The sequence below is a fragment of the Idiotropiscis lumnitzeri genome, chromosome 7 (assembly GCF_059441095.1).
Source record: "Idiotropiscis lumnitzeri isolate Australia: NSW breed Sydney's pygmy pipehorse chromosome 7, RoL_Ilum_1.0, whole genome shotgun sequence".
Classification (NCBI taxonomy): Eukaryota; Metazoa; Chordata; class Actinopteri; order Syngnathiformes; family Syngnathidae; genus Idiotropiscis; species Idiotropiscis lumnitzeri.
In genome coordinates this window covers 13569273-13582243 of record NC_142397.1, presented here as the reverse complement: position 1 = coordinate 13582243, position 12971 = coordinate 13569273, and the positions used below count along the sequence as shown (strand labels likewise).

The window sequence follows — 12971 nt, the reverse complement described above, 5'->3', positions numbered from 1 at the left end:
AAACCCTCAACCATAATTTTTTTTTCAGTCCAGTTATAACCGTTTTGTTCTATTCCGGGCTACTTTTGGCCACTAGAAGGCAGCACATAAGTGCATTTAATATTGTGTCAATTTAAAAGAAGCGAAAACAGGATGTGCTTCAAGCACAGCCTCATTTATTCTGTATTTCTGTGTTTGCCATCGCACAAAAACCTAAAGACGTTCTCTTTCTGTCTTTCAGGTGCGTGCTGCTCCCCCACCACCCAAACAGCAGTCTCGCCGACAACATGGGAAGAGCGACAAGGCGGAGGAGGTGGAGATTACGCTGGTGTAACCGAGACACAAGATGGCACGCGGTTCGACGCACACTCCATAACATGATTAACCCGATGGCAGCCTATATCCCTCTGGCACGGCTCTGACCTTAAATAAACTGATGAAAACTGAACTGAACCACATCAAGCAAGCCGGTCCCCCACTCAAGCTACCCATCATTCTCTTTTATCTTCAAGTTGTGGAAGAGAGAAGAGTGGAGTGCGGGGGAGGTAGGCTATCCAGATAAATTTCCTCTGTATTTGCTTCCTAATGAAGTGCAGCAGTAGCCCCCTCGGCGGTCCCTCTGCGCCCTCCCACCTCCTTCCATTCTTGCCTTAAAACCCTCACCTCATTGGGCGGAGACCCGGTGCACACTGAAGAGGAGGACAAGGAGGATGAGGAAGAATGTTTGCAGAGGGAAGGAGTGTTGGATAGGTTTTTCTGACGTCGTTAAGCTTACTCCCATTTTCTTTTTATCTGCAAAACCTCTGTTTGATTATGACACATAAATGATTGTGTATGGAGAATGGAGCAAATTATTTGTACTTTACCACCAATCTGTCAATGGAATATATATGAGTTTCATGAGTTTTACACGATCAGGTCCGTTTGAGTGCTCGCCAACCTGATCAGGGTTCATTAGTCCTTTCTGTCGCATATGACTGGCTGTTTCCCAGCTCGCTGTCATATGTAAGCCACCTGAATGGGATGGAGGATTGAATTTGACTAAGGAATTTAGCCTGCTTCTGATGTGTAATTGGGGGCCTAACAAAGTTGGAACACAGCTAATGAGTGAAGTTTAACACCTGTGACTCACTGCCCCTCTGTACTGAAAGCAATTAACGCTAGTGCTCACTACACATCTGATTATGTTTATGCGGGTTTCCGGACATGAGTCTCGTTACATTATGAAGCAACATAGGTAGTGTCTTCTTTCGTTTTTGACATTGAGTTGTTGTGGCTTTGCTTCATCTTATATTGGGCAACAAGAAGCAAACACTGGTGTGTTCTGTGTTTCTACAATGGCCCTCCAAAAATGTCTCTTTGCCATCACAAAAACAGGCAAGAAAAAAAACAACACACCATTTTACTCTTTTACTTGATGTCATTTACAATGAAGCAGCCTTCAAGATTATGAGCGGCCTTTTTTCCCGTTAAAAATTCGATAAGAGAGTCTTCAAATGTTGACGTGCGGCTGTAAAAAAAAAAAGTAAAAATGAATAAAGAATACCGTTACCATCGTAGCCCATTACAAGGTCAAATTTCCTTTCATCAGCTGATTGGTGGTAAATGCAAAGCATTTTCTCAAGTCATTAGTGAATTTACAGAGGCTTTATAAAAAGTGATCTTAATGAGAAGAAGCAAGGACATCCCGGCGCTTGCCATTTATAGTTCTCGCCATCCTCCAGTACGTATTTCATGTGTATTAGTACAGTACATTACTGTTGTCGTAGGAATGTTCAGCGCAGCGTTTCATATTACAGTACTCGGCTAAATGAACATAAGATGTTATTCTGAAAGGGCATTGTAAATATAGTTTGAAGGAGGGCTTGGAAGAAGATGAGAAATGGAAAGAGTGAAAGGAGAGGCTGGATCCTGCCTTCCGCTCTTTCCCTCCAACTCTTTCTCCATCCTTTCTTTCTTCCCCAGTAACCTTTGCCTGACGTCTGTACTGTTCATTGGCAGTGAATGCGATTCGGTGACTGTCATTATATTCACACAAGCATACTGTATGCAGTTATGTCATGTTACCCAACCAGGCTGTATCTTCTCCAAGCGTCGCCAATTGGTTGAACGTTGATTGACGTTGAAAAGCACCGAAAGACTGATTTGGTATTGAATTTGTTGTCATTGTCATTATACAGTATTTCTGGCATAGAGGTCTACTGTGTTGTTGGTGTTTTTTTTTTGTTGTTTATTTAGTATTTTTTGACAACTTGATTCTGGATTGACATATTCATCTGGATGAGTCATTTGACCCCCCATTGCTTCCTTCACTGGTTCTTTACCTGACAATCTGTGTGTTTGCATCAAGCACCATAATTCATCATCCTTAATACAATTTCTTCCTATGTTAGATCAGTGCTGGCTAAAATGGAACAGAAGCGCTGAATGGACAGATGCAAATGATATTCAAACGGCGCCAAGTTCAATTTCACTCGAAACCCCTTAACTTAATTAAATACCCTTCAAGCCTTTAAAGTCCTTGCCAAATGGCAGCGTAGCACTTTTATTTATTTCTACATCCCCTGAAAAGTAGCTGCGTCTCCACTCCAGGGCTGACGCTGGAGTCAGATACTCTGTTCATTCTGAATTTATCGGGTGACGTCTTGGTTTCGGCGTGACCGATGTTTTCATTGAAATATTATTTGAAAGACACTGAGGAATTGTGGACATTGTAAGTTGGTGTTTTGCTAAACTTAGAAAAACTAAAGGATATACTGTTAGGATGTTTTGAATGAAGAATGTGTTTTTGTTTTACATTTTTTACACCACGGTGATTGTTTCTCGTGGGAAATCACTGTTGGAATTTGAAAATGCAGCAGCAGCAGCCCTATGTCTTTCTATATCGATACACCCATTGACTTAAATTGATATTTTCTTGAACAACAGTTCCACACAAGTTGGATTTGGAGAGTGTGACTTCGTATTTGGGTGTTTATCTAACAACTTAATATTAACGTGTGTTTATTTCCGCGATGAGGTGAACGATTAGGTGGAATTGATTGGTGATTAATCATTGTCATGCCATTTTTTAAGATAGGACACCAAAATACTCATCTTTTTCATCATAACATTTTAAGTAGCATCCATCATGATTGTCATTGGTTTTATATATACTGCAATTTGTTACAGTATTAGATCCAAAACTCCGCTGCTGGTAAAAGTAATCCGGGTCACAATCCTAAATGGTGTGTGGTCAAAGCAAAAAGAACGGTAGCGTCTCCTTGATTTCTCTGAGATCTTAATTTATTATATGATGTTCAAACTTGTTTTGAAGTTTATCGTTTACATCGGCGTCCCTCAGAAGCTCCTTTCTTATGAAGACTCAATCAGTCTATTGTGAAATGTTCTGTTTTCAGTTTTCCACGACACAAAAACGACACTTTTTTAAAAGTCCCTTATTTGAACAGTCCTTTTGTTTTGCAATAATGTTCATTTAGTTGAATTTTGTGTAATTATTTTCTTTGTTGCATCCACCAGTTTGGATCAACATTACAATTCTTTTCAGAATTACTGGCCTTCTCTCCAGTCAGACTGTGACCACGATGACAAATAATAAGAACAGGTGCAAATGTCTTTCTGCATATAATTATTGGCTGTACAAAAAGCTAAGTTTGTATTTATTGTGTACAAATGTTAAGTAATAAAATAATATTGGAAAAACAGCACATCTGCAGTCATCAGTTGTCCATCCATGTTTGTGTCCCTGTGCAGCACCTGTCTTCGAATTGTACACTACCATTGTGTATAATTAAAAAGCGTGTGCCTTTTTGTGTACCAGGCACAAGAAGTGGGTGTGATCAGAGTCTCTCGCACTATATATAACCAAGTACGGAATTTCCTGGATCAGAGTGCAGATGGAGGGAAAAGAGAAACATCAGCCCATGAGACAAGTCAGACAATGAGACAATTTAGTGACTAGCTGACATTTAAAACAACATATGGACCAAGCTGCTTCCAACTGCCGCTCCAGTTCATCCTGTGTAAAACTTTATCTCTGCTCTAACCCTGCAGGTATGTTCTGAAAATCTCTGCATGATTCACAAAATGTTTGTAACCATTTTTTTCTCTGTACGTAACGTTACAGACAGCGTGGTGGAGCGCAGAGCCTTGAGAAAGGTTGTGTTCCCCAAAGTACGAGAGCATTGCCGACACAAGTTGGGAGTGGACTTCAGGGTGAATATATAACACACTTCTCTCATATGATAAACATTTAATCAAAATCATTCTGAAATGTAGATTGAAACTGAACATGACCCTAAACATGAAGGCATCATTTACATGTATTCAATTTTATATTGCGTGAAGATGAGCAGCTCAGATAATGGATGGATGATTGAAGAAAGTTGTAGGTCTGTTCCATTGCAACTTTGAAAAGTTGCCCTTTTAATTGTCAAATCATTCGAAATGATATTGATTATCTTGGCAACTTTTACACCTGTTTGCTAAAAGAAGCAGAAAGGGTGTGCTTGCTGCTCCCACAAGCATTGTTCCATCTCTTTTGAGAAATATATGTAATTAGTGTTAGAGGCCGCAAAGAGACATGTGCAACCTCATTGTGTTGATTTAGCAGCATGTGTGTGCGTGCGTGCGTGCTTGCGTGTGTTTCTATGAACAGGTGATCGACCCACATGAGTCCATTCATCCCAGCCACTGGCCTGGTGAAATCACCAGAAAAGAGTTGATAAAAGAGTGCAGAGAAAGCTCTGCTGGACCCTTTTTACTGGTAAAATACTTCAGCAGCATTCACGACATTAAAATTCATGCTTGCTTTTTTTTTTAAGAGATCCCATAGCTGCATTACTAGTTGCCATGGTAACGAAAGGCATATTTCGCCATCATTTGTACGAGACATGACGGCAAACGAATTTCAGCACAGCAAAAATACAGGATGTAAAGTATGCTATAATTATTGGTCCTTGGGATGTTTTGACAATTGTTTTAAATTGCGCAGAAAAAATGCATAAATTGATACACGGAACTGTGAAGTCTTATTTCCCAATTTCATTGGATTTTATGATGGCTTTCTATCCTAATCTAGTCTCGTCTAATCTAATCTAGTCTATCATGTCAAATTCAGTATTACTGTCTGACTTTAAGATTGACCGTTCTTCCCTTTCTGTCCACACGGTGGTGCTGCAAGGCTTTGATAGGACATGAGTACGGAAGCGCCAGTCTTCCAGCCCAGGTTGAGGTGTCACACTTTCACCTGCTGTTGCAGCAGATCCAACAAGCTGGTCTCAACACCAAAGAGCTGGAAAGAGTCTACCACAGAGATGAGAACACCGTTCCACCGTCATTCTGCTTGAGACGCTCATGCCTGCCTCAGGTTTCCAAGATATAATGCACTACTGTCATCAGTATTATTATGTTATTGCTTCGCAGTGTAATGACAACTTGTTGACTTCATTGGTTCAAAGGAGGAGAATCACCTGGAGGATTTGGTGAGGATGTTTGATACGGCTTTGAGTCTGTGTGTGCGCAAGAAGCTTCTGACTGAAGGGGAAGGCCTCACTTTTAACCGATCAGGTGAACTAGCTCTATGTATGCATATAATGTGTGAATTTCACTGTTAATCATGTTATTCGAACCTTTTTTTGGCCATTTAGTCCTTGATTGCGATATACGCTTTGCCCTGGACAACTGTATTTGTGATGATGTCATCAGACGCTGCCTTGTTTACGTTCACAATGTCACCAATCTAAAGGTGGAACAAGAGGCTAGAGGGATGGACTCATTTCAATCAAACAAAAAGGTGGAGGAAGAGGTGATCAACACATTTTGTTCCGCTACACTACGTTAAACAGACGTGTTATTATTATTAATGTCAGATTAAAAATAATTGGTATTGATGTGTGGCCAGTCAATCTTCAGGGCACATATAGAGACAGACAACCATTCACACCCACTGTTCCTGTACAGCAGTCAGGAGAGTGAACCACTACACCATTACGATTTGTCAATTGTCATTTTCAATTTTAGTCTGGGAATGCATAATTTGGGTCTTAACTATACATTCCACAAGTACAACCTGTGCATCCTAACAAACAAAAAGTAAAAACATCAGCAATTTTTCTTTCATTCTTTTCATTGACTCACAACTACATCAATATGTATGCATTAAATTAATAGTGTATTTTTGCTAATGGACTGTGTCTTGCATTGGGGTGTAATATTATTATGCAAAGTATTTCCAATATTATAGGTAATAAAATATTAGAAACAGTTCTAATTATGATGCAGTGTTGCTGAAAAACTATACCCACAGTGAAAACAATGTTAAAAATATAAACATGCCATTAATACCCCTCTATGTATTTAAAGTTTAGAATTTTTTCACGTCCAAAAGTGCAAAGTTGTGGTTTATTGTGTGTGTGTGTGTTTTTGGTTTTTGTTTTTTTTTTTTATCTGATGGCATGGAGCAAATACTGTGATGAGTGCTTTATAGTTGTCGGTAGATAACTTGCAAAAATTTCAGCGCCCATATAATTGTACTTTTGGTCAATCCTGTAATAGCTACGTAACTTCACTATACTTACAGGGCACTTTTCCCAACTCCAACCGAGTAAAAGCATCACCGAGTGAGAAAAATTTACTCTCCGATCTGATTGACAACTTCTTGAGAGGCCTCATTGACTCGTACCAGCTTGAAGCTTACATCACCACCACAGAGTGTGACCCTCGCTATGGTTACACCACAGCCCGGAGGCGGGTGTATGCAGAGTTGCTCTGCCATCAGGTGTCTTCCGACCTGATGAGGTTGACTGACAACATTGCAGAGTCTGGGGAATTCAAAAGCTGTTACATCAGTGATGCTTTGGCACGGGACCAAGTTGAACAGGAGGAACTGTGTGCCACCCTGTCGAGGTTTTACGCCATCACGAGGCCCGAGATGGAAGAGGTCCGACGTCGTTGTAGATTTGATCTGATCTTGAAGTCGCAATCATGACATCAGCTTGACAGTAAACTTTCCATAGGTCCGAGCCTATATTGAGCGGGGCGACCACCAGCGTCCACTTGTGCTGACAGGAGGTCCTTGTGCCGGGAAAACAGTGCTGCTGGCTCACTGTGCTCAGCAGGTAAATAAATAGAAGCAAATATCTGAGGGTAATGAAGTGACATTACTAATTTGAAGAACATGTGCCTTATTTCTATGTAACTCACTTTGATGACAACAAAGCTGACTTTGTAGAATTCAGATGGCAATATGTACGCCTACTACATGTTCACATTTGTAACCACAACTCTAAGCAGTCGGTCACTGATGGTGCGGACAGCGTGGAATCGATTCCCACTTCATGATGAAATGTGTCTGTGTATCCCGTGCGACTGGCTGGGGACCAGTTCAGGGTGTCGTGTGCCTTACGCCCAAAGTCAACTGGGAAAAGCTCCATGGTGATCCTGTACAGGATGTGCCGTGTTGATGTTGACACAGCAGTTAGTGTTGTCAACAGTTGACACTTTTCCGAAAATCCAATACGTTATACAATGGACCCTTTGACCTTCAGCACAATTCCTTCCCAAACAATTCAGGTCGATTCGATTGAATAATTTATTCTTGTTTTGAAACAATTGCTGCCATTGCCTGTAGTCGTCGTAAAAAAAACAAAAACATTTTAGCTACAGCAATTGCAATGTTTTAAATTTCTTGATCATGTTTGTAAATAATTTAACCACCTCTAATATTAAAATTATCTTCGAGTAAGTAAAACATGTCAATAAAATATCAATAGGACAATCTATTGCAACAACTATAAAGTTACTCTTAAACTGTCTCATTAGTGTTCATGAAGAAAACGAGCGAGTTGAATGTGTGATGACATCCTCAGCATTAAAACCATTTCTCTCTGTGTAGATGAAATTTTGGCTGCATGACGCCGATCCTGCTGTGATCACCGTTTTTATCGACTCAGCCCACTTCCCTTCCCCCGAACGCTTGCTGTCCAGCTTATGTTATCAAATCTTCAGGAGTTATGGCCACTCTTCATCTTCCCAGGACACCTGCTTCGAACTCAATTCCGGCCATTACCGAGGCGTCACTCTCCTTAACCTGAGGACCGTGTTTAGGGCCATCAAAAAAGCTGACATCAGTTTATATGAAGTGGCAGAATGTCTCTGCTCTCTTCTCTCCCTGTTGCCGTCTTCCAAAAAACCTTTTGTTCTGATCCTGGATGGGGTGCACAAGATGGGGTATAACTTTGCTGTGCGACTCATCGAAAGCCTCCCCTCACCTCTTCCCTCTGGAGTCAAAATTATCCTCAGTGTCACCCCCAACCAAATTCGACTCATGCAGGTCATTAAACTACATTACCCAGAGTGCAGTGCATCAAAATTTGTTTCCGAGGGAGGTGAAAAGGAATTGGGGTATCTGCATATACTGCTGGGTTCTGCGGACAGGAAGCAATGTCTGAAGGTGCTAATGTCACTGCTAAGCAACTCAGGGAGGCGAGTGACTTCTGGACAACTGGCACTGGTGAACCAGGCACTGACTTCCTGTTGTCTCACCCTCTATGTCCGCCTACTACATGTTCACACATCACTCTGGTCCTCAGGTACAGTAAATTAACCCAAAATTGAGGTGCATTTTTCTCACATTTACTCTCATCTGTTTATTTTGGTCTCCAATTAGATTCAGAAGTGTCCGAGTCACATCTCCCTGACGGCGTCCACTCATCTATTGCTGTCTGGCTGCATCACTTGGAGTCCAATTATTCTTCCTTTGTGGTGGCCCGTGCTGTCGCTTACCTCACCCTCACCAGAGTAGGGCTCACGGAGGCAGATCTTGCAGATCTCTTGTCCAAAGCCCACGCCAATAAGGTTGCACAAGTGGATGTGGAGCGACTGCTTTTACACTTGAAATGCTTTCTCATCAGGAGGACTGTACTAGGGTGTCAAGTTTTGGTGTGGGTGAGCAGACATTTTGGTCTTGTCGTGGAAAAAACGTATTTAGACACATGTGAGACCAGGAGAGAAATTCATTCAGAGTTGGCCAATTATTTCATGTGCAGTTGGAATGCAAGTTTTGAAAAGTGGAGCCGAAATGAAATCAGTGTGCAAACAAGAGAATGCGTAGAGCAGCCGTCACTCAGAGATGCTGTTAATGGAAGAGAAGCTGTGGAATTGGTGCATCACTTACAAGAAAGCAACAGTTTAGAGTTAAGATTGAAAATGTTGACGTCCTGGAGGTTCCATCAAGTTTTGGTGAAGGCTGGCCTCCTGGGGGATCTCGTGGCCATGTTGCGGCAGGAAGAGGGATCATGGGACAATCTAAGGGAATGCACACTCCTGGCGAGCATATTGGTGTCTTCATCCTGTTTTCTGCAGAGCTCCCCTTTGGAGCTGCCCACATTGATGGAGGCAGGCCTCCTCCCATATGTGGAGCTCTTTCCAGCGCTCGGACCTTATGTCGATGAGATCAGATGGGAGAGGAGTACAAGAGACCGCGGATTGACGGTCGTGCTTTCTCCTGCTCCTGATACTGTTGCCTTGCTTCGCCGTCTCGAGTGTGATGGCGGACCAAAATATCTAACTGAGATCGCTGCGGGGACGCAGTGCGGGACAATCGCCGTGGTCATGTGTGATGGCTCGGCGTGGATATGGAAGGGCACGAGCTCTGGTTTAGTGCGATTTTCCACGAGCTCTGAGCAGGGTGAGCTCAAGTTTGCAGGTGTGAAAAGCAGCCACCGATTCATGTTGTTTTCCACCCTATACAACAAACTGTTTTTGTGGTACGTTACGGCACCAAAAATCCTTGTGGAGGTCAAGTCCTCGCACACACTGAGCATGTTAGAGGGTTTTGTGGCATTTGAAAGACAGCTATGTGTGTGGTGGAAGCAGGAAAGCTTCGTGGGACTGTTTGATGCCTCCAGCACAACTGTGAAAGATTTGCAGTGTCCAAGCTGCGTTACCTGTGTGGTTTTCTGCTCTTATGGCTCCCATATTTTTTGTGGCCAAGAAGAAGGCACTATATCGATATTTGACATCGACAAATGTAGCCTCCTTTGCTCTTGTTCAAACTCAAACCACAGTGCCATTGTGTCGATAATCCTCTGTGAAAATAAACAACAAATGGCTTGTGTTCAAAGGTCAGGACATGTGAAATTATGGACTATTCCTTCCAAAACGCAAATAGTACGATTGCTTAAAGAGTCTTCCGCTGGGAGTGAGTTGAACAACATGCTGAATACTGATTACTCTGATGAATTCAACAGTTTATTGGTATGTCACTGTAACCAGGTCACAGTGTGGGATACGTGTGAGTGGGAGAAGTGTGACCACTTCTTGGCTCCACAGGGTCAAGCTTTCATTCAAGCAATATTCTCCCAGGATGGACACAATATCCTGGCTTTACTGGAGGCCTGTCCCTTGGTGTTGCTGTGGAGGGTTAGCACAGGACAGTGTGTTCTCTCCTTAGAGGTCAACACATTACCTCATACCCTCCTCAAAACCACCTCAGACATTGTGTGCGTCACTGGCAACGGCTGTCTTCTTGTGTGGGATTCTGAAATGGTTTCTGTTGCTTGTGAAACTCCCAAAATGGAATGTGGGGTCAAAGATGTGGTGGTGGAGCAAACAGGACGGTGTTTCTACACTGCAGACGGGACAGATACAGTGTGGAGTTGGAGCTTTGAGACATGTCTTCCTCATGCTAACTTCGTGCATGGCAATCCTGTGAAAAAGATACGTCTTAGTCAGGATGGCATGACCCTTGTGACCCTCTCAGCTGAAGAGATTTATATTTGGCATACAGAAACGGGGCAGAATATCCTACGTATAGGTGGAGGCAGCGCTACGGACGTTCTTATTACGCCCAATTGTAACTTTGGCGTGAGTATTTGTGAGCAAGGACTCTCTCGGGTTTGGAAAGTGGCACATGGGAGTGTCGTATGTCATATTCACCTTTACCTTTCCGGTGCACAGGTGTCACCTGAGAGCACCTTTCTCATTGGCCTCCATGGCGGAGACCTGTTAGCTGCCAGCTTGTGGTCTGGCATAATCAGCAAAAGCTTCCCTAGAGTTGAAAGCTCCGAAGATGTTGTTGCTTTCAGCACACTTTCTCAGTATTCCGATTTTGTGGTTGTGGTGGTCGCCTCAGGAGCGATTTTCACCTGGAAGTTGTCTGACGAGACGGTGTGCCGGCACTTTCAGCTGCCGGGGACATTTTATTGTCAGCCACAAAACTTTCAAATGACGTCGAATGGGAGCTTTGCATTGTTGTCTATCGATAATGATGCTATCACCCTCTTGGACGTGTCTCAGATCAGACTGTGCTCTATTAGAGTTGAGGGTTCTGTTATAAAAGCCTGCTTGGATGAAATGGGATGTTATATCGCTTACATATCACAGCGTACAAGGGAGTGTTGTGACTGTTCCATACACACGCATCCCATTCTCACTGTGGTACAACTCTCTGATGGAGAAAAAGTAGGCAGGGTTTTTCTGTGTAAGGATCCGTTGACACTGCTCATGCATGGACAGCAGTGGGTGTTTGTGGGTTTTCAGGATGGGTCAGTAGGTGTGTATTGTATTTCAGGACCCTTAAAAGGTGGGGAACATGAACGCAGATCCAGAAAGAAATTGAGGAGTCGGGTGAAAGGCTGCTTTTCCAGTGCAGAACCACTCAGGTGGTCTCCCCTAGAAACACCCAATATTACGTGGCCTTCACTATAGCAAATATGTGCTTCATCGTACACTGATGAATGAAAAGTGCAGACTTCTACCAAAGTTGATTTGCTAACACAATTGGTGGAGAAAGTCAAAGAGCACATTGTTTGTGTTTGTTTGTGAAACCACATTGTGACAAGTGTCCATTTTTGTCATAAAAACAAAACACTCATGAATGGATTTTAGTGCAAAGCCTCACATTGTTTATGTATGAAAAGCCCCTTATTGTAATTATTGATGCAACACACTATAAAACCTTGTCATTAATACAAAACATAAGTGTACATAAACATTGTGGAAACAAATAAGGTTGACGGGCCCAACACATTTTTGTTCAGGGTTGGGTGGAATGCTTTCATTATTACTCAAATTGCAAAAAAGAAAAAATCTTTAAAAAAATATAAACAATGACGGGTGGCATATTAATGTTTGTTTATGCTGTAGCACTGGAGAAACAAGTCCTGTGGCACAACCCTTGTATATTCCTTTCATCTTCTCTTGTTTCTCTCTCAGCACCCTTTGTAGAAAATGGAACTTAATTCCTTTATAGATACAAACCCCAGAAAAGAAAAAGCAGCAGCCAGTGAGACGATTACTCCTTGATTGGAGGTCGAGGGATGGTTAGGACCAGGTGGTGACGTTTGCGCCTTGATTCACGTACAGTCTGCTGGATTGTCAGGTTCGCCAATGTGACATTTCATAAACACACCATCAATGAAGAGAGAGATGCTCAAAATTTGGCTTGCAAGGAGAACAAAGAGAAAGTCTGAACCGAACGCTCGTCTCTTTGCGTTCTGATCATATCTCTCTGTTCCCTTCCTTTTTAATAATTTTTCTATGTGTGTGCATGTCTTGAAAGATTACTTTATACATGTGATCAAAAATGTGTCAAAGTATTACTCAGCAGAAACATCTCAGTCTCGTCACAACCTCTTAACTTCAAAACATTGCACTGCCACAGGTGGAGGCCATCATCTTGGTAATCATCCTTTAACATTTTCATTGGGATGGTTTTCATGAAGACCAATTACAAAAGCAGAAGCGAGTTTCTTCATTGCAAATCAAGAACATTTCACGTAGATAGTTATTGCAATCTATCAATATCATTGCTCTAGTTTTGAACTACATGTAATATCCTAGAAAAAGAGCAAATGAGTCATAACTATTTCATTATTACTCTTTTATGGATTGATGACTAGTCAGTACGGACTGTCACGTGAGGAGCAGGATTTGGACCAAGAAACAGACAGAAGACGAAAATGGCGACATAAAATTCTTTATTTACAAAT

The 12971-nt window shown here is 42.1% G+C and overlaps 2 protein-coding genes across 7 annotated transcripts in view; both read left to right on the top strand.

The window, feature by feature from the left end:
• The window catches only part of fchsd2 (FCH and double SH3 domains 2), a 38538-nt gene extending 34852 nt beyond the window's left edge, over nt 1–3686 (top strand). For all 4 annotated transcript variants that reach the window (XM_088300645.1, XM_088300644.1, XM_088300643.1 and 1 more), the window contains one exon: nt 221–3686. In XM_088300645.1, coding sequence (XP_088156771.1) covers nt 221–313 — 93 coding nt within the window. In that variant the 3' untranslated portion in view covers nt 314–3686. The remainder of the gene's footprint in view (nt 1–220) is intronic.
• A 191-nt stretch (nt 3687–3877) lies between these two features.
• On the top strand, nt 3878–12667 carry LOC148333653 (NACHT and WD repeat domain-containing protein 2). Of its 3 annotated transcripts, none has more exons than XM_088299749.1 (10): nt 3878–4032; nt 4106–4194; nt 4637–4744; nt 5162–5347; nt 5439–5547; nt 5628–5773; nt 6560–6919; nt 6996–7097; nt 7874–8570; nt 8648–12667. In XM_088299749.1, the coding sequence occupies exons 1-10, from the start codon at nt 3960–3962 to the stop codon at nt 11686–11688; spliced, it is 4911 nt and encodes a 1636-aa protein (XP_088155875.1). In that variant the 5' UTR covers nt 3878–3959; the 3' UTR covers nt 11689–12667. The 3 variants fall into 3 exon arrangements, with proteins under 3 accessions (XP_088155875.1, XP_088155876.1, XP_088155874.1); XM_088299750.1 differs by having other exon boundaries at nt 5628–5785; nt 8015–8570; XM_088299748.1 differs by having other exon boundaries at nt 5628–5785.
• The last annotated feature ends 304 nt before the right edge of the window (nt 12668–12971 follow it).